Source organism: Pithys albifrons, chromosome 10 (assembly GCF_047495875.1).
Source record: "Pithys albifrons albifrons isolate INPA30051 chromosome 10, PitAlb_v1, whole genome shotgun sequence".
NCBI lineage: Eukaryota > Metazoa > Chordata > Aves > Passeriformes > Thamnophilidae > Pithys > Pithys albifrons.
Genome location: NC_092467.1, coordinates 15,529,685 through 15,557,059, shown reverse-complemented (window position 1 = coordinate 15,557,059; position 27,375 = coordinate 15,529,685). Strand labels below are relative to the sequence as shown.

Genomic DNA, 27,375 nt, shown 5'->3' with positions numbered 1-27,375 from the left:
AGCCAATCCAGCATTTAACTGTACTAACAAAATAATTTTCCCTTGGAGCAGCTCACTGATCAGTCATGTGGTTGCACCATTGCTAGCCAGAGTGCAGTGTTGGGTGGAGCAGTGTGGCAGCACCAGAGAACCACTTCTTTGGCAGTTCTGTAACCACAGGTGAAGACGTGGTGATACTTTGGAGTAGATCAGAAATGCAGTGTGGTGCATTCATAGCCATTTTGGAACACCAGAACATTTGTTTTTCTTACTTGCTTCTGGTTCTGAAAGAGGGAGGTCCCTCTTGTTTTCATTTTCTTGATGTCCTCTACAGTGCTGGATATTAATTGGTGCTTCAGCAATTTTCTTTACTTAAAAGAGAAGATAGAATGAAAAGGAGTTAAAATTGTATGTAAGAGTTTGGATTTGGGTAGTGGGAGAGGGAGGGAGAGCACTGTTACTAGGACAAAGTTCTAAATGCTACCAAATTTCCCACACATATTTTCAGAGAACCTTTTGGGTCAGGAAAACTAAATGCAAGTTAATTTATGAAAGGAAAAAGAAGGTAAATGAAAAAAATTGAAATAAGAATTACTATAATTTTGAGTTTTCAGAAGAAAATGTACAGAACCTTGTCTAAGCAGCCTTTACATAGAAATTCTTTTCTCTGTGAAAAGTTCTTAAAAACGGAAAAGGCTGTTTCAATCCCCTGAGGTTGAGTTGGGAGTGCGATGTATTTAACAAATACAGATGTTCATTCCTATAATGTTATTTCCACCCATTTTAGGCAAATTTAGGGTTCTGTTTTATTCTTGGGAGTTTCTTTGTTATGTTCCTTGTTTTGTGTGTGTGTGTGTTTTGTTTTTGTGTCGGGAGGTGTTCCTTGTCTTGTGTCGGGGGGTGTGTTCCTTGTGTCGTGTGGGTGTGTGAAAGAGGAATGGTTTCTCTGACCTATAAGGGAGTATGATATATGAATCCTATTTTTTTGTGAAAGAAATTTTTGAAATTGATGGGCAAGTGTTTGATTTGCATTCTTACTGATTATCTGAATCACTCATAATTTTATAAACAATCTGTAATTAAGGGAAAGCCTGGCATGTTGGACGTGGCTCCAAATACAAGGCCTGATCCTTGGACATTTCCTAAACAATTGTGTCCACTTTCAAGAATGTATAGGTGAGAGGAAACTTGACATTGTGTTGTATTAACATTCACTGCAAGTGAATTTGTGGTCTTAGGTACTTTCAGTGTCTTTTCTAAAGGAGCAGCATTAAAAGAAAGTTTTAGATTTTGGATGAAGATGATGATTCCTGTGTGAGTTCAGAACCCTTGTATCTCCTGAACATAATTTGATTATTGCCATTGTGGAATTTAATTTCAATTAAGCATTTATATTTAAATATAGAACTTATTTTTTCCTAAACTAGTTTGAACAGTATGGCAGAACAGCAGTCTGCAAACATTGAGGGAAGGGTCCCATCTACTAGATTAGAATTTGTAGCAAGGGAGGAGAGTGTGTAAAGTTCTAGATCAGCAAATATCTAAGCTTTTCTAAGTTCTTTTTTTATGTTAGATGCGTAAGTTTCTGATCTTTTTTACACCAGCTGATACTAATATGTTGAAATTTTATTGTCAGAACCACAGGCCTTCTACTGATGCTTGAACTACTACTAGTGCTTTCCTTTAGCTTTTCTGAAAAATAATTTTAAAATTTATTTGTGCTTCCTGTCATAATCTTGCTTGATTCTGATCTCTTAGTAGAGCATAACCTTCTCATAAAGATCTGTGAATTAATTTGTTTCATCTTGGTGCATAGTGACCAGACGAGCTGTTCAGGTAAACTGAAATGATTTGGTAACAGGATTCTGAGAAACCAGAGCTGAAACTAGGGTATTTCAAAAATATTTTTGACTCTGGATGTTTTTGAAGACCTTAGAAGTGTATATTGTAAATGATTGTACATAACTTTTTACCTTTCAGTGCTGTATGTTCAGTGCATGCATAACTGCAGTTGTTTATTCTGCAGCTTTTAAATCGAAGAAGAAAGTCCCTTCTCTGTAAGAAATAGAAAAGGTGTTTCCTCTGTAAGGGGTTACTTTTATACCAAAATTCTTGTGAGGCTTTTGCTGCTCAGATGTAGTTGTGCTTACTGGAAGTTTTAGGAACCTGTATGAAGATGCTCATGACATGAACTGTAAGTGTAACATTTTTGAGGGATGTAGATAAAAAGTAAAAGATGCTGGTGAAAGTTCTATGAACACTGGCTTGTCAAAGACAAGGGATTTAAGCAGAAGAATTGGCAGGTTTTCCTGTTAAAGCTGCCACCAATTCCATTGTTCACATTTGGGTGTTTAAGGTAAACCTTAGTAGAAACATTCCAAAATCCTTTTGCAACTGAGCTCACCAAACTCTTGGAGCTTTAAATGATACTATTAATTTTGATCTTGTTTTTACTTAATTAGCAGGGAATGTCAGCAGTGACTTTGGTAGGTCATTCATTGTATTAACAGAATACTTAGCACTGAGGCATACAAGCTAATAATATTTCAAGTGCTGTGTTTAACTTGGGAAATAAACATAGATGTGCAATTTTGATAGCACATTAAGTAAAATCAATTATTAGTTAACATAAATGATGCTGAAACATAGGTAATTTATTTCTGAAGGTTGCAAATTGATTACAATTAATAACTGGAAAGATTTGAAAAAGTATGGCACATGTGATTGGAAAGTATAATAATTTAAGAATACATCATAATTTACATTTTTCTACAGATAGGTATGGGCATGAGCTATGTTTTAATTCTCTGGATGTCTGAACAGTATCATAATTTTGTAAATGAAGAAATTTTCAAAAAATAAAAAACCTTAGGATGAGATGAATAAAATGTGACTATTATTATTAATTTAGATAATTTCTGTCTGCATCACTATGTCATGGTAATTCACTGTTGTTCCACTTCAGCTGGAGTTTACTCTAGCTGTCGTATTTTTATATATTTTTAAGGGCTAAGTTGAAATGCATTAGTTTCCTACATTCTATCAGTTACATCAGGGCTGGGTATATGTATTTTAGAGAAGAACCTTCCAGAAATGAAACCACATGGTCTCTGTTGTATCCTCAATTTATGATTATGTACAGTTTTCATAGCTGGTTGTTTGAGGCAGATGATTGTGTTCAGTAGACAGGGCAACAATTAGTATTTCTGTGTGGTCATAATCCACAGCTGTAAACTCAGTATCTCCACAATTCAATGCCTTTCTCTTAGGCACTTATTTCCTGTCTGTGTATGTGTCCTATGTTGTTCTACTTGCTGGTAACATTAAATTTCACCTATTTAGCCAAGGTGAAACAAGAAGTATTGTCGACATTAGCAACAACAATGAATAATGCTGTTAGTAAGCTGCTTGTCTCTAGTGTGTACAAACTGATTGTATTGGAGGATGAAGTAAGTGTTCCAGGAAGGCCTAAACATTTTTTGGGGTTTTGTTCTGTTTTGCTTTGGGGGAGTTGCTTTTTTGGTTTTTGTGGGTTGGGGTTTTTTTTTTTTTGGAGGGGTAATATTTTTAGGGGTTTTGGGGGATTTGTTTCGGGGTTTTTTTTTGTTCTTTTGTAGTTTGCTTGTTGGTATATACTGACAGCTGTGAAGCAGAGATTGATTTCTGCAGAAAGGATGTTTATTTTATCAATTAGTTTACTACCTTAAATATGCAGGGATTTACAACCAGAGTCTTGTAATAACTGATACCATCTTTTCCTTTTTTTCAGAAAATAGTAGGTGAAATAAGTGCCTTATTGTATCCAAAATCTTTGCCTATAGCCACGTAGTTACATTCTTATGTTAGGAAATTGTCTGCTTATGAGAGAAGTTTATTGTACAGGAAAATTATGCAACTGAAATAAAGGTCTTGGAACTCTTAGGTCATATTTATGTATTTCTCAAACAATAAAAAAAAGTATGCAGAGAAAAACTCCTCTAGGATGAAATTTTATTAAAACATTTTCAAAAATAGTTGTCATCAGGAAGTAAACTATTCAGTCTTTGCTAGAAGTTATGCTGAACTTGAAGATCAGTTTTTCTGCAAAAACTACTTTGGGAGCATTGAATCTTCATAGGCTGAATGATTGAATGACTTGGATTTACAATATGCCTTGTGTATATTGGAGTTCATTCTGTTGCTTTTTTATATAGGTTCCTATTTCTGTGTTTAGTAAAATAGGAGTTTCTAACTGAAAATGCCAGGACCCAAGTTGCTGAGATTGTGGCCATTTATAGGCTTTGTCAGCTCGTAAGCATTCAATTTCAACAACTTGATTTATGCTGAATTGAAAGAACTATATGGAACAGGGGTGTGGCTTATGTATCAATTATACTTAAACTGAAGTATCCTCTTCAGATGGGGGAATAAGGCTTAGAATACCATTAGTAGAGAGATACTGTGTAGAAGTAGACACCTGATATCACATGACAACTGAATTTCTTCTCTTTGGTGGAGAGCTGAAGAGGACTTAGATTAATGCAAGGGTTGTTACAGAACTTGAGGATTTTTGGTAGTCTGAATTGAATATAAACATCCCTGGAGGTCTTTGAAAGACATGTAGATGTGCTTGGGGACATGGAACTGTACAGCTTGGCAGTGCAGGACTAGTGGGTGGACTCGATCTTAAAGATCTTCTCCAGCCTAAATGTTTCTATGATTCAGGGTTAGGGTTCTGATTTTTTTTAAACTATGTATTTAAAGCTGTAACTTGATTAGTAAATGAACTAATATTAGCAGTGTGTTTTAGACATTTTTACAGTGATTTTTTTAAAACCTTTTTCCCCCAAATATTGTAGCATGGTCCTTTTGAGTGCATCTTCATATTTGTTGAAGTGTTAGCAGCAAGATCTTTGAATTGCACCAGGATATTCAGGTCTGGCGGAAGCTGAACTGTGATGAAACAGCTACTTGCCAATAAGCTTCCAGTTTAATAGCAGTTTCCCAGCATTAATTGTTTTTCAGCTTGGGTTTCAGCAATTTTGATTTAACTGCTGTACATGGATGGATCTTTCTTTTAATCTTTATGGACAATGATGATGCCAGTACAACTTGTTAGAGAATGAAATTGTTGTTTTAACAGTAGTTGAATTCACCTTTCAGTGGCTCTGAACAAGTTGTGTTCCCATGTTGTAAACGTGGTTTTCTGTTCCCAAGTGCAGTTCAGTGATGTGTCTTCAGCTGAGAAGTACCACTTATAATGATAAATAAGAGACTAAAGTGAAGGAGAAAGGTTTCATACAGTGACAGAAACTCTCAATAAACTCTTCTAAAAGCTAAATTTAATTTGTTCCATGAATGTTTTGAAAAATTCACTTATGTATGTGCCATGTGTATTGACTATATGATACACATTTTATTACTAACATTACTGAAACAGTAAATTAGTGTTAGGCTATGCTGAATGAATAATCAAAAGTAGAAAAAGTACATTTTCTCTTTGCTTTCAACTACTGATGGGTCAATTTCTTCCATCTTCCAAAGTCCATTGTGAAATATTTTAGCATAAATCTTACTTTAAGAAGGTGGGCTTCATTTTTTTTTGCAAATGTTACTGTCTTGGGTTGAGCTGGAAAAATGGCAACTGCCCAACACAGAGAGAAAGGGTCCCCTCGAACCGAGGGAAAAGGAGGGAGAGAAAAAAACCCCAAACCTGAAGTAGTAAGCTTCTTAAACAAAAGAAAGACAATTAAAACAGAACATGATATAATACATATATATACAAATGTGAGAAAAGAAAACCAGACTAACAACAATAACTACCGAGCCACCCAACCAACCACCCAAATCCCACAAAACCTCCCAAAAACTTCCAGAGAAACTTCCCAGCAAAAGAGGAGAGAAATCAACAGGAAAATGTTCACCTCCCTAGATAACCAAGCGGGGATGGCGACAAGGCCTGAGCTCAGCAGGGCAGGGCAGGGCGTCCTCACCGGCCTGAGGCAAAACCCAAAGGAGAGAGAAGCTCCTCCTCTCTTTATACCTCCTGACACTTCTTGATGATGTCAGATGATATGAAATACCCCTTTGGTTGCTTGAGTCAGGTGATGCGTGTCCCATCTGATCTATCTCACATCCTTTGGGCCTGCTAAATTTAGGCCTAACTGAGGCCTAAAGCCAAAACTACCACAGTTACGAGTTCGGCTTTCATTGTACAAGATGTGCTCCTGCCAGAAAGTATTAAACAACTTTTGGCATGTTACTTGCCCTACTGCTGAAAACTTTATTTGGGCAATTACATAGCATAGAGAATGCTTGTTGCCAGTGCCCCCATCCCTTCCCTCCCACAGCACATTTTTCTCATTGCCATACATTGTTTAGTGCTTTCTGTAGATACTACTTTAATTTATTGATCTCCTTTCTCACATAAACACTTTTGTGCAGGCACTTCACCATGGCTTTTCTACATGTATTTTAAACCTACTGCAACAAGAGTCAACAAAAATGGGTAAAATGCCAATACTAGGTAGCAATGCTAATTACTAATTGTTGCTTAATATTCTGCTGTGCAAGAACTTTTTAAAAAGCTCAGTCATGGAAATATTTTTGGGTAGGGATGGGAATGGTGGTGGTGGGGAGTTGTGGTACGGAATTAAAGCGTGATCTGCCTCTCAGGCATACTGTTTTTAACTAAGAGAATATCTTGACTTTTTATATTTCGATAAATCTAAATATATTGCATTTTTTTATCCAGAAAGTAGAAAGAAGGAAGTCTTAGCACTTAGTTTGCTCATATCTAAATGTGTGCTGATATCCAGTATTGATTAATTCATTAATATCCATGTATCTTAGGGCACTGTTGTTCTTCAGCTCTTGACACTCTGATGTTTACTCCACTGGCATGTTTTCAAAAGCCAAAGTAAATAATATTTCCTGGCCTTGTTTCAAAAGGAAGTCTTCTATCCAACTGGCTAGCTGTGTATTAGACATGTTTAAGAAAAAGGGGCTCAAGGTGGAATTTTGCTGGAATTCTGTGCAACAATTCTGGACAGTATTCCAAATAGTGTCTTTCTGGGGCTTTGTACACTGGTGTTAATGCTTCCCTGATTCTGCTGGGAAGATCTTGTCTGACTCTTACCCCACCTCCAATCTGTATTGGAAGCATTATGTTTATTAGTTGGTTTTCTCTTTTCTCAGTGAGCCTCATAGTTCTTAATGGACATTTTTCTACTTTGTCCTTAAATTATGGATTTCATAAGACTTCTGTGATGTCAGTCTTCTAAGTCGTTCTTTTCTCCACTGTGATCTTTCCCAGCATTAATAGTGGCTTCCTGTCTTGCTTTGATACTTTTCTGCTTTTTGTACCCATTTCCTTGGTGCAACCTTTCTTAAAAAAACTTTAACATCTCTTCTGTCAGCTATTGACCACCGTTTTTCTTTTTTCAAAAAAATTCTAGGTAACCACTAACTGGGTTTTTTACGTACTTTTAGAGTTCTAAATGAGCTTCTCTGAGTCATGATTAATATTCTTACATGGTATTATATGAATTGCTTCAGCCAAAATGAAGGGTTTGCTGTGGTTTTTGTCTTACTTGGAAAATGAGTTATCACAGTGGGCTATTAAGTTAGTCTTGCACAGTCCACCTTCCATGAAACTAACATTTATCTCTACAGAATTTGTTCTGAACCCCTGAATTTTTATTTAGACTAAACACTTAATATTTTATGTTTATAATTAAAATTTTTTAATAGAGAACTAATAATATCAGTAAACTTTTCAAATACAGTCTGAATATGTCTTTCAGCTAATGGTAATGACAACAAGAAATTCAAAGGTGATGATAAAATGGATGGGGCTCCTTCTCGTGTTCTTCATATCAGGAAATTGCCTGGGGAAGTGACAGAAACAGAAGTTATTGCTTTAGGTTTACCCTTTGGTAAAGTAACGAACATCCTGATGCTGAAAGGGAAAAATCAGGTAATTTGTTGCTTTCCATTTTTTAGTATGCTCCCTGTCTGATTTCAAAATGTATTTTTAAAATGCTATTGAGATAAGTCGTATAACAGTAACCATTAAAGAAAAAAAAAGAGTTTTGTTCCTTTCAGTTTTTTAACGAACTTACACCACATTTTAGTAAATTTTGGGGGGAAACAGGGAGTGGTTGGCAGCTACATAAAGCAAGAAGTTAGCTGTAAGATAAGTATTTATTCCTTCATCTTCACAGATGAATTTTTGGAGATCAAGTAGCTCAGTACATAACATTGGTATGTAGAGAAAAACATTTTCTGAAGACTGATATTTGTTAGAATGTGTTACCAAACCCTGTAAGGGTTTTTTTAATATGCTGATAATATGAAGATTATCTGCTTTGTAAATACTGAAAGTTAACTTTTAATTACAGGCGTTTTTGGAACTTGCTACAGAAGAAGCAGCTATCACTATGGTGAATTACTACTCTGCTGTGACACCTCATCTTCGAAACCAACCTATTTACATCCAGTATTCCAATCATAAAGAACTAAAGACTGATAACACACTTAACCAGGTATATTTACTGTTCAGTAGTGTTGCAAATGCAGCCAGTAGAGGATAAGGCATGGCATGTGTTCTTGTCTCATGTGACATATGTTTAAACCATTTGGGTTTGTTCACATTCTAGCACCTGATCCTTCCTTTTTGTGACACTTGAAGGGGTTTTGCTTTCTGTGTGATCTTTCCATCACAATGCATTTTCTTAATGTTTCCTTAAAGTAAAAAGAAGAAGATAGAATCTGAAGTGTGTTTTACCTTTAAATAACTTTAAAGTTATTGTGTTAGAGACTGTAGGATAATAAATGTAACTTTCTAATTCTGACCCCTGAGATTTCAATGCCAGTTTGAATTTCTCTGGTGGTGATGGCCAGTGCCAGTGCCTACATTCCAGTGTTCTGAATGATCAGTCCAGTGGCACTGGTAACCTCAGTTTATGTGATCTGCTGTTCCTGGAGAGGAATACCACAATGATTGCTCTAGAGACAGATGTACTTGGTAACAAAAAGACACTGTGCTCTTGCCTCTACGGGACCTATTCCACAATAAATATAGATGCATATGTCTGCTTTTAGTAGCAAAGAAAAGCTATCAAATGTAATGTAGTGACCATTTTATACAAACTATAGAGGGGTAGAAGAGACTCAACTTAGCCCTAGTCAGATGGCTATTTTAAGATTAATTTTTAACATTGCATTTTGGATAATACAAAAACAGTGTAAGCATCAAGTTGCAGTTCCTGTTAATTGTATCCTCTCTTAGGACACATAAATCGTAAAGTTATAGCTGTTGCCTTGGAAAGCAATTTCAGGGTAATTTGTTGAATGACCTTTTGGTTCAATTCAAGTATAATGTTGGTCTTTTTAAACATTTCTGTTCCTAAAAATCTTCTGGTTATCTGCTAAATTGCTTTTTTTAAAACTGTGATTCCCCACCCCAGCAAATGTCAGTTATGAAGAAAATTTAATATTCTCATTTACTTTTGAGAAAGTGCAGTGAAGGATGAATTCTGTCTGCAAGTCAAGTGGATGAACACGCTCCCTAAGCAATGTTCTCTTACATTGTCCTCTAATTTCTCTCTTGGTACTGGTTCTGTACTTCACATATTCACCTTTTCAGCCTATAGGATATGCTGACTTTTCACCAGCTTTTATGCCACCATACATATTAATACCTTCCAAATCTTAGCATATATTCAAAGTCTTTTGGAACTTTAAAATCAAGTTTAATTTAGAACTAAATAATATAAATAGGTCTTGTCAGTAAGTATTCTAGTATCTCATGAGGCATTCTGTAAACCATAAGATGGTTGGATATTCTTTTTTCTGTCAGAAAAACATAAAAGTGGTGCAGGTATTACTTGTAGTCTAGTGCTCTTTTGGATATGCAAAACTTAAAAATTTTGGTCTGTATTTCAAGGCTTTGTTGTCAACCCAAATTCATTTTGAAATTTTCTGGATGTTCAAGCAGGAAGATGTAAAGAAGTCAGAATGTGTATGTGTATCTGGAAAGATAGGATAAAAAAATGGAGAAAGGTGTGAGTATCTTAGTTATAAAGAAGGTAGAAAAAGACTGTTTAACCACGGGGTACTTTAAACAGTCAGGCCTTGGCTGGAAAGGTTCCATTAAGCTGTGCTATTCTGAACTGCTCAGTAATAGTACCTTTGGAGATTATTTTTACTTATATGCTTGGCATAAGATGGTTCTAAATAAACAGATTCGAAAGGGACCTTGAAGTTTTCATTTCAGTTTTATAATTCTATGAAAATCCTTTTCCTGTGAGACATCAAAACACCAAGAGGACCATTTAAACTCAGATATAAAACAAATATCTCTTACTTTATTTTGTGTGATTTCTGGACTCTGGGGATTTGAGAATAGAATGACCTCTGTAACTGTAGCTCTCTTTAATCATCCACCTGTCATAAATGCCTGGGTTTAGTCTTTCTGCATAGACATTGCAAGGTTTAGAAATAAATGTTATACTTTAAGTGACGTATTTGATCTTTAAATTTTTCAAAAATAAGAAAAAAGCTTTACATACTACTTACATGTCTTCAAATTGGCTATTTATGTATTATTTTTGCTGTTACTTTTAACTTGTTTGACAAAGAACTCACTGATAATAATTTTCTTAGTTACCACTGTTGTGTTCCATTCCTTTGTGTATTCACATTGATTTTAGTGGAATGAAATACAGTGTATAAGCATAGATAGACAGTGCTAACAAGGGTCTTGCTTTAGAATTGATTTCCCAAGTTTTAGTTCTTTGGGTTATAAGGTCTAAACTTTTCCAGTCACTTTATGAATGTGTTTTATTTGATATGTGCTGCTTCTGTGCTTTATAGAAGGAGTAGGAAGTAATTATGCAACTCAACCAAATATCTGGCCAGCTTGAAGGTTGTGTGTTTCATACATGAGGGAAAAGAAGTGTTGGTATCAAAAGATGTTTTCACAGAGTTACAATAATTAATGTTAAATGTACAGGTAAAGTTTGTTTTCCCAACTGGTGTTCACCAGGTCTTCTTTTTTCCTCCCCCCACTTTCCTTATTCATTGATTCGTTTCAGTATGAGGAGTATCATGTAAGTTGTGAGACATGAACTTGTGTAGTAGCTCTAATACCTTTAAGATATGCAGTATGCGTTAATATGGTGGTTATTATTTTTACCTGGCATGCTCACTTGTCTCTCTTGTATTTTGTTTTGCTTCATAAGGCTACTGTAACAAAAGTATTAAATGGAACCCTTTTTTCTGCACTTTTTCTTTCTCAGAAAAAGACATCTAATCTTTCTGATACTGTCAGCTTTGGCAGTGGAAGTAGTTACATAGATGTGTGTTCTTGTGATATCATGATGTGGTTACCTTTGAATTTCTAAAATCCTGCTTGTGTTTAAAAACCAAAAAATCCCCAGACATAGAGAGAATTTTGTTTTATTTTTTACATAAGAGAGTGGATAACAGACACCAGTTTGTTTACCACTCTGGGTACTATTTTCTGACATTTGTCAGTTTGTGCATTATTTAATTGTGTGAAAACTCCCAAGTTTGGAAGTCTTAGTTTAGCATTTTCTCTTCCTTTGAGAGCCTTCTACATAACTGAATTTTGCTGTGAAATGTTAACTGTGATACAGTCTTTGGAAAAATAAGATAAATACTTCTTGTTTCTGTAGGGTTGGGGTTTTTTGTTGGTTGGTTTGTGGATTTATTTGGTTTTATTTCCTTTAAAGGAAAGAGTCTTGAAACCTACAAAATCCTCACTTCCTTTATCCTTACTAGTAGAACAATAAGCTTGCTACTAGAAAGGTTGGTATTGATGCCATTTGAAGCCCCTCCTTACTATGACATAAGGATTAATTGGTGTTCTCATTTTTGTTGTCTGTTCTCACAGTCAGACTGCATTGCACTTGCATTGTGTCCTGTCTGTAGCTCTCAGTTTTAAATAAGTGGACTATTTTATGTTTCTGGAGTTAACTATATTAATATTACTAATCAATTTCAAGCTGTTATCTTGAAATATTAAGAAAATCTTCTGTCATCTCTTTTCTTTTTTAAAGCGGGCCCAAGCTGTTCTTCAGGCAGTGACGGCTGTGCAGGCAACAAATGCTCCCATTAGTGGGACCACTGTTAGTGAGAGTGCAGTGACTCCAGCTCAGAGTCCAGTACTTAGAATAATTATTGACAATATGTACTATCCAGTAACCCTGGATGTTCTTCATCAGGTAAGTCAAATTTCATTTTAACTGGAGCTATAATTGGGAGGAACACATGTGTAAAACTTTACAATGTTTTTGGCAGATATTCTCTAAATTTGGTGCTGTACTGAAGATAATCACATTCACAAAGAATAACCAGTTTCAAGCTTTACTGCAGTTTGGTGATCCAGTAAATGCACAGCAAGCTAAACAAGTAAGTATAGTCTTCTTTCAAGTCTGGAGTTCTTCCTGTACTCCAAACATCTGTAAAATGTTAATCTAACATAGTACTGACCGTAACAATGTGTCATACACTTAAAAAATAAGTGGGAGTTATTATATAATGCTGTTATATTGTATTATATTGTGTGAAATCAGTGTTTAAAGATAGTTTATTTACAGATACTGTGTCTAAAGTATTTTATGCATCTGTATGAACAAATACTATAATAAGACTGCACAGAGATTAAATAACATGCAAGAGTGCAATTGTGAAAATGTCAACTGAAGTAATAATGTGGGATGTATAATTCATTGTAAGCAGCAAATTTAGTTAGCCCATTGGGTTGTTGTTGGTAAATACTTTCTAAGCATTAAAAGAAAGACTTACTTTGTGGATTAGTTATATATTTGTGAAGGTATTTAGTTACAGTATCACCCAAAAAGAAAATCTAGATTCCATTATAAATGCCCAGAAGAGAGAGTGCAGTTTTACTCCTGGGACCATGCTGTGGAGAAGCTTTGCAGCAGTGATGGACGAGCAGGATTTTGCTTTTGGTTTATAGGAAACTCTCCTATCCTGGGTAGGAGAGGGAAGAACAGGTAACTGGTTTTATTCTTTATAGCAGGAGAGAGCCTGTGGATGAATTGTGACAGAGATCAACAGCAGGTCATCTGGACCAGATGTTTTGAACTAATTGAATGTGATATGTTCACATTTGTGGCAGTAGGAAAGTTGAACCAAAGCAGAAGGCTAGATTTTTATTATTATTATAATTTTGAAGAGATAAATACAATTCATTTATATTTTCAAACCTTCACAGGCAGTCTGGGTTTGAGGAAGGCTTATTAAAATTGATGTGCTGGTTAAGTGTTGCTTGGCAGCCTAGAAAGTTCTTGCTGCCCATAGATGACAGAATAGCTGAGAACTTCATGAAAGTGAAAAGCTTGCACCTCAGGCTAAGTTGGCAATTAGTATCTCTTAGTAGAGGGAAGACAAAAATAGGCTTAATTTTCTGTTGTAAAGAATGAGGGCTATATTGAAATAAAGACTTCATTAAGTGGTGGAGAATGGTCATTTTTGTCCTTATCACTAAATGCAATACTGGGCATTGAGTAAAAAACTCTGTCTGAAATGGTTGAGACAGGGAATCGCTAAAACTGAGCTGTGTTTTTAAAAAGCAGAGTGTAAGTTTTCGTGCTATTGACGAAAAACAGAGTTAGAGAAGAGACAAGGTAATTCGCAGCTTGATTTGTGGTTATCTATTTTAACATAATCTGCTCCAGAAAAGCGGTCTGGAAATACTTGTAGATCTGGAGCACAGTTTAAATTAGGGATGTCTTTTTCAGAGTTGAAATAGTATCAAATATTAGATTGTGCCTCATAGTAGAGGGAAATGTAAGTATGTCACTGTGCTATGTAAGAATTTGTATGGATGGGGATACACCTTTCAGGTTTCAAGCAGGTTTAAAATAGTAGTACGGAAACTAGATGTTAACCTACAAATGCTGCAGAAATTGATTCTAGACATTTAGATTCATATTTGAAATATTCAATAAACAGTTGGCTGCGGAATGTGTTTGTTGCAGAAGGTTGTAACTCAGTCTTGGCTCATGTTTGGAAAGCTAATTTTCAATAGTAGATGTTATTGCTGCTTTTAAAGTGTATTTTTGATGCAAAATGTGACATCAAATGGTAAAATCTTTTGACTTATTTTTTTGAGTCTTCCATTAAGTCTTCTGATAATATATGTAAACATGATGTCTGGGATGGACTGTAGTGATTTGAAAATTTCCAGTGTAATTCTAGGAATGTATTATAAAGTGAGAAATAACAAAAGGATCTGGTATGTAGAAGTATGAAAGGAACCTAAGAATCTCTTGCTATTGTTGGCTTCTGACAAACTCATACTAGCTTGTGGGATACTGTATTGGTCATAGTATTAAAAAAAGCATGTATTTGTTTCTCCAGTTTTGCATGTTTTTCTTAGGGTACCTGTTCACTATTGGTAGCTCATGTGTGAATTACTGAACTTCATTGAGTGACTTCTGCATGTACAGTTGTTGTCAGATTGAAATGGTCTTGGGTTTATAGTTTCATATTTTAACCAACCCATATGTAAACAACAAATGCTAAGAGTGATGCCAGCTGCAGTTACTGAAGGATGCTTAATTTGAAGGAAGGTTTGATTTCCCTACTACCCTCACAAACTAAATAGGGTAAAATGAATACAGTTCTTATGTTTGAGGTACTATGATAAAACATGAAGTGCTACCGGAACAAAAATTACCTAAAGGTCAAAAAATACCTAAAGCAGTCAGATGATAGGCAAAAAACCTAAAAGTAAAAACTAGAGGATGTGGTGGCTACACTTACGTTGCATGGAGTTCAAAATCAGCAGCGTGGTAAAAAAGTTCTCAATTTGTTTTCCATCCATTTTTGACTATAGAAGATAATGGAGAAATTTAATTTTCCACTGGCACTCTTCATAGAAAATCAGCATCTGGCCTTAATTGAGATTGAAGACTTACTAAGAAAGTTAAAGAACAATATGAAAAACTCAAGTGATTTAAGTACTAAGGAGAGATGCTATCCATTTGAAAGTTCTGAGAAGACAGTGACACTGACAGGAATGTACAACACGAAGTCTCCACCCCATGGGATCCCTTTTGCTGTTTGAATGAGCAACCAGTGAAAAATTGCATTCCTGCTCCACTTATTTTGTGAGAAACTCATTTCCTGTAAAAGTAGATAGTGACTACACTGATACATGTTTCCTCATCGCCCTCAGATTGGATCATTATAGGTTTGTTATAGTGGGAAGTAAAGGTGGAGACAGCAAACTTCAGGTTCTGTGTAATGCATCTGTGTGTAGCCAGTGGTGGAGAAGGTAACTCAGAATGTGCAACAGTATACCATGTTGAACTTCTTTGCTTCTCCTAATGGAGAAAGTTTTGTCTTGGAGATGTCTGTATATGTAAGGAGATATTTATTGTAGCATTAAAAATAGTTCTTTGAGGAATAGTCTCAGTATAAGCAGCAAACTTAAATATTTGAATACCAGTAGTTTGATATATCTTGGAAAGATTAGAGTGCTGGTGTTTGTCTGAAAAAGCTGGCTAATTCAGAGTGATGCCTTTGTGCAAATGTACCGAAAATATTCTTGCCAAATGATGGCTATTAACAGTTATTGATGCTTTGTCTATGGACAGTTAACTGAGACTCATACGTGTAGTGCCTGGCAGTCATCTTAACCCAACACGGGTTGAAAATACCAGTACTCTAATGGAGAGTTTCTGTTGTAGTTGGCCATGCACTTACTTGGCCCATTGGTGATTGAGTACCTTTAAAGAGATTTCAGGAGGTTTGACTGTACGTTCCAGATGTCATTTTTCCAGTTGTTTTGACTGACAGCTTCAGGGGAGCTTTGCACTGGTAGCAGTTTGCAAAAGATCTCTGTGGCGCTCTGTTGCCCTAAAATCGATAATAGGAACTTCAGGTAGTCAGTGCAGAATGGAAGAATGGATATCTCCAGACTGGGTTCTTAGCCTCAGGGCTATTATCTGCTGTTATTGTATTAAAGGCTTTTGGACATCCTTAATCCTGAAGACCAAAATTTGTGCTCAGAAACAATAAATAGTGTTCAGTTAAACAGAAGAGTGCTGGAGTGCTGTATCAGAAGGCTCATGTTCTGCATGTTCTTACTAGCTTTCTAGTTTGTGTGCTCCTAAATACCACAACATGTTTTTCTGTGAATTTGTCCTTTGTCTGCTGACAGTCTCATGGCAGTTCTTGATTGATTCTTGATGAGCAGCTCATCAGAATTATTTCGCCCCCTGTGAAAGTCCGAGAGGATGGTACTTTTAATAACAAGAAGGAGGGAGGAAAAGCAGGGGCCCAGAAATGATTTAGTATCATTACACTTCTACTATTGGTGATTACGTAAGTGTTGATACTTCTATTGTTGAGGCTTTGGTTTTGGGTTTGCCGGCACAGGCAAAATAGAAAATGATACTCACATTGCTAGATGGTCCCATGATATTTTATGTCCTTGGTTTGCTTGTGTGTGGTGTGGCACAGTGTCACATCTGAATGTATATATAATTACAGAAAATTTTCCTGGCAGTAATTAGAGTTCTTTGAGATGATATCTGTATGTCCATTCACTAACAATATGTCTGGTCTTCTCACGTTTTTCAGTATGTCTTTCTGAGAGGAACAGAGTTTGAGGTTTAGTTGCACATTGTTTTATTGCTATACAAGCAGGATCTCAGGACACACATTCACAGGTGTGACTTTACATGTGAACAGTTTATCTTGAAAAAAATGCTGTTTGGTGGGAATGTTGTTAGAGGTGTGTGGTGTTGCTGGCCGAGGTGGGTGGGGTGAGATTTTCTTGGTTTTGATCTGGTTCTTGGAGCCTTTCCTGACTACACTGATCATTAAGAGTGCATCTCCTTCCTTTCTAGTTCAGGATATTCTTTCAGACTATAAGTGTCCCAACTACAAAGCATTTCTCTTCTTCAGTATCTTTTGTATGTAGTTTAGGTCACTTTGTATTTATCAGAAAGAGGAGTTTTTGCTGTTTCAGTAGAAGTTTTAGTTACTGACAGGGTCCCTTCAAACACCGACTACTCTGGAAACTACAAACACAGGTGTATCTTGGTTTGCCACTTGGTTTAGACTATAAGTCTAAAATACTTTCATCAACTTAATAGCCTTCTGCCAGCCGTAAGTCAGTGTGTCTGCAGACTCCACACAGAGGTATGGTATGAATCTTGATTGTGTTTTAAAGACTGTGAGCTTTCTGTCACGGTCCTGTGATTCAGACAAAGCTAAAGGATACTTGCATTGCAGTCTCATTCGTACCTGTTTTCTTCACTATGTGAAATGGTTATTTCCTTTATAGCAATGGCTTTGTCTTTGACAGTAGATAAACTCTGGCTGTGTAAGCTGGACCTGCCTCTAATCCATAGCTTAATGGATTTTAGAAGGTAAGAAGTCTTCTGAAAGTGATGACTGATTCTCAGTATACACTTCTTCAGGTGTAAGTGTTCAAGTGAGATTCTTTTCCCAAATTACCAGCATTGGGAGCCTTGGATTCTGCTTTGTCACCATGTATAAAAGCTATCAAATTCTGTATGCTGTAATGGTGGTGCCCACCACCGTCCCAACAATACAGAATTAATTGTATTCTAAAAGGACAGTAGATTTTTCTTTGCCACTACTGTATAAGGCACTTTTTTAAAGCTGAATTTCAAGCACAGGATCTTTGGTTTGTTTTTTGGATTTTTTTTTTGCTCTTTGCTGATACAGTGTCTAGATTTTCTAGTTTCTATACTTTTTTTTTCTATGTGATTTTATTTTCCTGTAACTTGGAAGTTCTAATTATGTGGACTTACTTTTTTTTTATGCTGACTACTAATGGAGATAATTCTTTTAAGTCATTTCATGAGCCCTGGAGATGTCAGCTGTGATAATATATTTTGTAGGGACCAGATCTAGTAGAGGATTGTCTTCAGGGTGTTCAGTTTCCAGATGCATCACTGTATGAGAATAGCTGTGTTGTTTCCATAGCCAGCAGGCACACTAGGTTTGTGCAGTGCTTAGCTCAAAGTAGTAAGTCATACCAGAATTTGAATGTGATGGAAAGTACATTGCAGATGTAACCAATAGCTAACCAAGAGCTAGCTCAGGTCCAGAAGTAATACATTGCAGTCCAGCACTAATCAAGAGAAATAAAAATCGGATTTTGGTATTTGAAAATGTGATTTACTTGTTTTTTTCACCATGTAATATATATAAGGTACTATTACACTTAACGTAATTATTTGACTGAATGCTAGTTTTGAAGGTGAGCTGCATCTTCACTTCCTAGCATTTTTTAAGAACTAAACTGACTTTGTTACAAAAGTTTCCAGTTTTTTAAATCTCTAGTATTTAAATGTTAGAGCTTCAAGTGAAAGGAAGGTATGCACAGAATGTAAATGGACAAAAATCCAGATATATCAATTTGTGTGGTGTATATATAGAATGCAAATGTAGAAAATACGTGTATATGTTGGCCTTTTTCATAGACTTCTAAGTGGTGTCATGTTAAGAGTTCATGTGAATTTCACTGTTAATAGATTTTTTTCAGAAGCACCAATTAATTGCGAAAAATGTGATTTTTTTAAAAAAAGTATTTGTGACATCAGATTAGCACTTTAAATGGCTTTTACCTTTAAGGGGAAAAGCATGCAGGAACAAAGTATATATTCTGCTTTAACAGTTAGCTGCCTAGCATCGGAGTTAAGTCTAGATTTTTTTTTCCTCAGGCCAACTTTCCATGTAAAAGAATGCTTGTGAGATTCTTGACTTTTTGTTTGTTTGTTTCTGGGTTTTTTTGGTTTTTTTGTTTGTTTTTTTTCACTTTTGAGAAATCTATTTGGCATTATATCTGAATTTAAGCTGTACTGTAGAATACAGAGGAATTAGCTACATGCAACAGTCAAAATTCAAGTTTGAAAGCGTTAAAATGTCTCTTGCCATTTTGGTGCATAAACAGTTTGTAGGTAGAAGAGGTAAACATCGAGCTTCCTGGAATCATTATAGTTAATGCATTTTAATCTCAATTGGTCTTAAACTAGACAGTAAATAAATATCTATACACTGACCCTGTTGGAAAAAAAAAAAGTTGTGTGACCAACCTGTGTTTTGTGTCTTTTAAATAAATTGTGATCCCTTTTCCAGGCCTTAGATGGTCAGAATATTTATAATGCTTGCTGTACCCTACGGATCGATTTTTCCAAGTTGGTGAATTTGAATGTCAAGTACAACAACGATAAAAGCAGGGACTACACTCGTCCTGACCTTCCATCTGGTGATGGACAGCCAACACTGGACCCAGCCATTGCTGCAGCATTTGCAAAGGAGACCTCTCTTCTAGGTATGATGCTGACATTGTTCTTCTGTATTGCAAAGCCATTTGATGAAAATGTTTATTAATCCTTCTAACAACTAAAGGTCTTAAATTGCAATAGTGTCCAAAGGTCCATCCAGGGTTCAGTCTATATTGTGTTCTTAATTCTAGGAACACAATTACATAGTTTTAGAAGTACTGCAAAAATGGATGAAAATGTGCATGACAGAATGAGAAATGCACAAAATATTATGAAAAGTTGAATTACTTCAACTTCAGCTCCAAATCTGTCCATCCTTCTTTCATATGCTCCCATGAGCTGCTACTGCCCACCTTGCTTACCCTCCCACCAGGTTTGATAGAGAGACTTAACATGATTTGCATGATTCCTTCACGCTAATGTTTATTTGTAATACCATATTATGAAAAGTAACATTTTGTTGGTTACCCTCAATGAGGAAAAATTGTGCTCTTGCTTAAAAAACCCAAACTCTGTGGTGCTAATCTGTGGGGTTTGTGAGTAAAAGGAAAAAAATTTGTAGTTGCGCTTCTGGTGCTATGATACGTGAGTTCTGATATCCTGTCAGCCTTTGATTTCATCAGAAGTTGAAATGCTCTGGGAAAGACACAGATACATCTACCTGCTGACTATTACCAAAATAATCAATGCATACTCCTACTCCTGTCAAATTGCTGCTTTTTGGTGAGAACAACTTTAACTCTTTAAAATGTAATAGTACTCAGATACAGAATCATTACTTCTATAAAAGCTGATTGGTTATGTTGTGATCATTGTTCTTCCCACTTAGTCTTTCTCTTATTTTTTTTCTTTTGTAATTTCCCACTTTTGTTCTGAAGAAAACATAAGAATAACATAGATTGCACGGTTTTTTGTACAGGCCGGGCCAAAGTGAAGTAAGTCTGAGAGGGGCCTCTGTTTCCATATGTTACAAAAGATAGAAGGCACTTAGTGAATTATGTGAGCCCAGGAAGAGTATGAATACTGTAGTTAGGCTACTAAATGCTGCGCTGTATTTACCCCTTTTCTGAAATCAGATTACTGGAAGAATACATTTCATATCTAGTTCCAAAGTGCTCACAAACCCACTTCCAACAATTTTTGGAGCGCTTGACTTCACATCTCCATTATGACTTGCAAAATGATGTGTCTCTTGCAGCTACAGGAAAAGTTTTGGAAAATAAAGAATATCATAAGAATCTAAAGTCTTAGAAAAACCTGTAGCTAAAGTTTCTTCTCTTTTTTTCTCTTCTAACTTCCCATAGTTTAAATATTAAAATTTCTCATTTCATGGTTCAATAAAGAAAGTAGATGAGTGTTTGTGAAGCAATATGACAGTATAGAGATGAGTGCTGTAGAGAAACCCTTGAGGCAGTTAGTAATTCTTTTGTCAGCACCTAATGACTAGAATGTAGGCAAGGGGATGCAGTATGAGTAGTAAGAAGACAAAAGCAAAATAAAGCTGCTTATTGAGTCCCATAATACTAGGTGTTGTAAGGCAGGGGTTTAGGAGAGGAGATAGTAAAGTTCATGAGTTATAAAACAGTGCCAAATTCAACACTACCTTGTGTAACTCCAAATCTGACATTTTCCTGAATCCTGAGAAGTTGCTTTCTAGCCTCAGGCTTACCTCTGTATTTCTATGTATATAATACTTCCAGTATGCATCAAATTAACAGGTTTAATTTGCTTGGTATAGGGCAGTCACACTCAGAGGATGCTTGGATCATTGCATGACTCTGGATATGTTTAGTTGGGCTTACTATACTTTCTACAGTTATCCAAGTGACTTTAGCAGACTTTATGTTCTAGTGTTTTAGGCCTCAAAGTCACCTAGATGCCGCTGTGATTTTTGTCTGCAAAACTACACAAGTTTTCTAACCTTTTGATTTTAATAGTAAAATTGATTTTCTAGTAAAATTATGAAGATGACAGTCAAATAATTAAGTATTTTATTTTTCACTCTCTGGGTGGACTTGCTTGAGTGCACTGTTTTTCCAAGCAGTGGGAAAATAAAAGGTACATGACATGAGGAACTTCCATTGCAGCCGTGAAACATTTTCAGAGTATCATTGAAGTCAGTCTTGTTTATTTTGATGAGTAGTGGAGATTATATATCATGGTTGGCTTTTTATTCTGTAAAATGTATTGTTTTGAAAGAGACTTAAGGGAGCTGGGTACATTTTCTAACTTTACTTGTTGCCAGTTGGCTGAGCTTGGTATATTAACTCTTCATTGTCAAATGGAAATGGCTATTACAGGGATTTTTTCTAGTTGACTTTTTTAGTTGTTTTTATAGAATTTGAGCTTTACAGCTGAAAAACTAAAAAAGCACTTGCTAGTACTGTTGGTGCCTTAGCCATTAGGATAGGTGTCAAAATGGGAATGGTGCTAGTTTGAGTACAGAAGAACAGGTTCTCAAAATAAAAGTGATGTAGGTAAGAGGACAAAGGATAGAAAAAAGACCAAAAATGGATGCTTGTGTATAGAATTCATAGCTGTGTTTTTATTCAGATCTCAAAAGGAGAAGGGTGGAAAGACTTAAAAGTTCAGAGTCCTATGATGGAGGTTGGTGAACTATGATGTGTGAAACATGGCAGAAAGATAGGCACAACCTTCCTCCTCATTCTTTTTTTATCTTAATGTTTTATTTCCTTCTATTTTATATAGAATTTTTTTCTGTAATGCTGATAAAGATGTCTTCAGCATATACTCTGTGTCTGCCATGCCCTATTCACATGAGATTCCCAGAGGGAGTGTTTCCCCATGAAAGAGCGCAACTCTGTCTTGAGCTTAAATGTGATGCTCTTCAGGTTCTTTTGTGTGCTTGAAATGAATACCATGAGTTGAACCTGTGGCATTCTTGTAAAAGTGCTTGCTGTAGCTGTTCTATGTATATAATGAGATTGCTAACAGGAAGTGTGGTAAGGACTCACTTCTGCCTTTTGCTTATGTTAAACTATTGTGTGCTGGAGGCATAGAAAACTTGGGTGCCTTTTTGTTGTTGACTTTTTAACAATTTACTGTGATTCATATATCACAAGTGAGATTTAGGTTTAACATAATTTTGTGAGTTGTGTTTTAGTGCCAGGATGTGAATCTTGTTCCCCTTGATGTTTAAACCTTCATTAATACTAAACCATTACATATCTCAATTTCCTTCTGGATGGAATTAATCCTCCTCTTCAGTAAGTGTAAATTCATGATGTGGTATAGTAACACTGTGGTTTCCTGTGCTGTAATGCACAGATTTTAAAAGAATCTGCTATCTTCCCAACGCCATTCTGGCTAAGTATAAGAATCAGGACTGTATCTATTACGAGAAGATGCTGGTAACTTGACATAGAGCCACAAAAAGTGTTCATAACAGGACCAGGGACTAAAACCAGTTCTCAGACATGGTTGTGGTTACCTGCATTAACATGACTACCACTGCCTGTGGTTTTCACAGAGGTTCATACTATATTTTTAGTATAGCTTTAATTTGCCTACTATTAAAATGGCATTACTAATTTGCATTTCAGAAGTTATGCAAAAGCATAAACTAAGGGGGAATAAATAATGACATGCTGTATTTAAACTTCATTGAGGAAAAAGACCTCAAAAGACTTGGAAAGTGTCAAATAATACTTGTATGTTTTCTTTAATATCTTGGGAAAAAAACAACCTGTAATCTTCAGTTGCTGGAAGGTAAATCTAGTGACAGATTTCTAAAACTGGTTGATCATGTTTACAAAGTAGCTAACATTTCTAAATAGTTTCAGTAAGTTCTCAAATCTTACAGTGTGGTACATTGTGACTGATAATCATAATAGAAGCTGTTCTTATTTATTAAAATAAGAGTTTGGCTTGCTTAAGTCACAATGTCAAATCAGAAAGCAGTGGAGACTACAAAAGAAGAATTCCGTTTGCTGTGGCTTTGTAATTTTTCTGACCTTTCCAAGAAATGAGATCTATTTGTGCCATGTAATCAGTTAGACATATATCAGTCAAATACATGATCTTAACCCACACGCATCATTACTCATTCATCTACTACATCCTCAGCTGTGATGAAATAAGGTGGCAAAAATCTTGGAGACTGTAAATTGGACATCTTTTCAATGAGTCTTATTATCTTTTGAAAGAAGGAGAAAATTACTAGTGGACAAAATGAGCTGATTTCAAGTGAATTATCAGAAGGAATCTTTTTTCTTCTGTTTTTGTGCCTCACATATAAAAATATATCTCTGTTCTCCCTTCTCTTTCCCCCCAAAAAAGTTACAGGAGGTATTAAAGAAAAAAACCTTTGGGTCAACAACTGCTGTATTACACTGAACCACAACAAACAAAATATTTTATGTAAGAACTGCTTATAATTGCAAATACTGATAAGAAATAATACTTTACCCACAGTTTAGATATGTTTAGTAATACTGCTGGAAGTATGTTGTCATGCTTAGAGTTCTGCTTTATCCTTTGCTCTTGTCACTGGCTTGCTTTGTTAACACTTTCTGCTAATGCCCCTTTTAAAAATTCTCACTAATTATTTTGAAGGATAACAATTCAAATTGTCTTTCTAGGAAGAGTGTTGAATTAATCTTTCTTTTTAACTTCTTCAGTGGGACCAAGGAATGGCCTTGGGGAGAGTGATGCTATGAAAAATTTTGCTTTTTAACTGACTCAGCTATGCTGTGCCCAGCTAGGGAAAGAACCATAAAAACTTAACTAGCCATTTTTACATGTCTTTATTTCTAAAAATGGTGGACTGGCTTAAAGCTTCTGGGGTTAGGGAGAGGTGTCTAGACATACTAGAAGGTTGTATATGCCCTAGTAAGACAAATAGCTTGGTATTTTCTAAAACTTAAATGGTTGCTACTGACCTGGTATAAAATAAGTTGATTTCCTGCATATGGACATCTGTCATGCCTTAGTGTCCTGGAAATATATTTTGCTAAATCGGTGCCCTTTTACTGAACTCTATATAATGTGCAAATACAATGTTGATCAACTATGATAAAGCTGTTCCTATAGAACTATGTGTAGTGCACATGTATCACAAGAACCTTTCATGAACCCTGGCAGTGGCACAATCACCTGCTACCCCAGGGACTTGACTGCACAAAACCAACATGTCTCTACAGGGTCTGAACTTCCTTGGAAGAAGTAAAAATAAAAGCACAACTGAAGGTTTAGCTAATGGTAACGTGCTTCTTCAGAGTATTAGATTGCAAAAACCATGGAGCATGTTTGATCTTGAATTAAGAAGACTGCTGCCTCACCTTTATGTAGGGCTGTGAGATACACATACGCCTTTTCATGTGGCCAGTCAAGCATCAAATTGAAGTGAGGAATGTCTCCTCAAAGGGTGATGGAAAATAAGGATGTCATGATGCAGAGAGCAAAATCAGTGTGTATTCTCACTGATCTAATCACCATTTACTTTGGACCATTTTAATAAACTAGATACTGAAAGCATTTTGGAGTGCAGTAGAAACAGTTTTGGTGTGCAGTTATGTTTATTTGAAAAAATACACCTCATAACTTTTCAGACTTGATCTGAATTTTAAAAAGTTCTACATTTCTCTTTCTTATATTAATTGAGCAACCCAGTTTACAATCATTTGGATGACTTTAACAGTGTAATGGTCTGCTGTGTAGAGTGTTGTAGGCAACATTTGTACTGATATAGGAACTTTTTTTTAAATGACTTGTGTGTGTTTCGTAAAATACGCTTTATTTTAAAATTAGGGCTTCCTGTTGCAGCTGTTCCAGGAGCTCTGAGTCCTTTGGCTATTCCAAATGCTGCTGCTGCAGCTGCAGCTGCTGCTGCTGGTCGTGTGGGAATGCCTGGAATTGCAGCTGGTGCCAATACAGTGCTTCTGGTTAGCAATTTAAATGAAGAGGTCAGTGGAACAGTTTCACTTTTCTTTTCCACTCTTTAGTCACACTTCATTTGTCAGTATTTTATAATTTCTTTGCATTTGGTCTATTTTATAATTTCTTTGCATTTGGTCTCTTATATTTGGATTTTAAGCTCAGAGTATTTTTTTCTGTGTTTTTTTTAATGATCCCCAAAGTTAATTTTAAAGCCATTATTTTAAATACATTTATTTTCCCAGGTAGCTAACAACTTAGAATATCCCTTCTTATTCCACTACCTATTTTTTTCTAAGAAAAATGTGGTAGCTCTACTGCATGTTTGACATTTTAATTGAAAACTTTATTTTTACAAAATAGCAACTGTGCTTTCTTTTGCAATTATAATCATGGAAACTAGAATTTCTGTTTTGTTTCTAATTGTTTGCTGTTTCATTTCATGCTTGTTTCTCACATTTTGAGGTCTTAAGTTTATGTGAACTACTCTAACACATTTTTCTTTGAAGGTTCTCCCAAAGATCTTGGCGAGCCACTCTTCCAGTCTCTCTTAGTAATTTTTTCTTTCTTTGCAGTTACTCATTTGTCTTTAAAAAAAAAAAGTGGTGGCAAAGCATTTTCACCTTAACTGTATCTTTCCTGCTAACTCTGAAATCTGAAGGGATTAATTTAGTTTTGCATTTTTACTGTCCTTTACATTTATTTTGATGGCTGTGAAAGCTGGTATGAAATGTGGGAAGTTTGTATCAGTCTAGCTGTTCCATTTTTAACTGGCCCCTGTCGCTGTAAATCATGAAGCTTTATTTATCATCTGGTACTATTTTGTCATCCACAGTCTTGCATGTGAAAATGTTGTAGATCGGAGTGCCATTTTGAAAGACTTTGCCTGCATTTCATAACCAGCCATGCTTACGCAGTTAAAGTTAAAATTTTAAAATTTCTATTGCATGCTTTTTTAATTTATTTTCATGTTGAGATGAAATGCTGTAGTTTACTCTTAATATGAATGTACTTTACCCATATTTGTCTTGGGTGACTACATTTTACTCAGTTTTTCTTGTACAGTACATAAACCAACCATTTTCTGACCAAATTCCTGCATTTCCTATGTACTGACCTATATTTTATTTTTTTTTTGTTCCCCACTTCCTTATTTTTTTTTCTTCTGCATTGCTGTATTCCCTCCCCATTTCATCCTTTTCTCCCCTTGTGTTCAACTTCCCTTTCCTTGTCTTTACCCAAATTCCCATGCCCTTCCCTGTCTTACCCCTCTTCTTGTCTGTGTCTACGTTCCCTGTCTTCATTCCCTATGTTCATGCTTCTGTGCTTGAACAAAATGTTCCTCGGACCAACTTGCCCCAATTAACCGCCTTGAAACCATGATCCATGACCACCTCACCATTCTGCGGGAACCACCCTTCGTTATGGATGATCTGTTCATCTCCGCTCTTCCTCGACTCTTCTCTCTTCTTGTCTTACGCTGCTTGCTCTTCTCTCCTTCTAAAGATGGTTACGCCCCAAAGTCTGTTTACCCTCTTCGGTATGTTATTGTTAGCACTATACTTTTATTATTGATTTGATTTTGGTTTTTATGGTTTTTGTTTGGTTGGTTTTTTTGTTTCACCTTGATTCTTATTTGTAGCTAGCACTTTGGCTTAAAGTTGAATAGTAAATCTTTTGCTATTTTTCTTTTGCTGTTTAAAACTCTCCATAGACACAGATTTTCTTTTAATGCATGCTAATATATTTTGCATGATCTTTAATTTAATATCATTCACATAGCTTTGAGGGTTTTTCAGAAATTATTCTTTTCAAAATTCACTATTCAAAATCTTTATCTCCTTTATCATTTGTAAGTGTGTTGAGTTTGAGTGAGTGATCTTGTTGCTGTCTGAATGTTCCATTGATATGTCAAAATACATAACTTAGGTGACTGGCTTTAAAATGAACTTTTTCTTTTGGGTTACTTTTGACTTCGAAAAGGTGTTTATGGTGATGTGCAGCGTGTGAAGATTTTATACAATAAGAAAGATAGTGCTCTTATACAGATGGCTGATGGAAACCAGTCTCAGCTGGGTAAGATTAGTTTCCTGTTTATATTCGCATTAGTTTAAGTACTTGGAAATTAGGCTGTTTAAGATCAGGTGAACCAAGCATGTTTATTTTTGTCAGTTTGTCTTTTATCCTGGTAACTCAC

The 27,375-nt window shown here is 35.7% G+C and overlaps 1 protein-coding gene across 5 annotated transcripts in view; it reads left to right on the top strand.

The window, feature by feature from the left end:
* The window catches only part of PTBP2 (polypyrimidine tract binding protein 2), a 42,563-nt gene that overhangs the window by 12,911 nt on the left and 2,277 nt on the right, over window positions 1-27,375 (top strand). For 3 of the 5 annotated variants that reach the window (XM_071565843.1, XM_071565838.1, XM_071565842.1), the window contains 8 exons: window positions 7,764-7,936; window positions 8,361-8,504; window positions 12,045-12,209; window positions 12,286-12,396; window positions 19,135-19,330; window positions 25,053-25,207; window positions 26,685-26,718; window positions 27,162-27,254. In XM_071565843.1, the coding sequence (XP_071421944.1) occupies window positions 7,764-7,936; window positions 8,361-8,504; window positions 12,045-12,209; window positions 12,286-12,396; window positions 19,135-19,330; window positions 25,053-25,207; window positions 26,685-26,718; window positions 27,162-27,254 (1,071 nt within the window). The remainder of the gene's footprint in view (window positions 1-7,763; window positions 7,937-8,360; window positions 8,505-12,044; window positions 12,210-12,285; window positions 12,397-19,134; window positions 19,331-25,052; window positions 25,208-26,684; window positions 26,719-27,161; window positions 27,255-27,375) is intronic. The other 2 variants (XM_071565839.1, XM_071565840.1) reach the window with 1 other exon arrangement.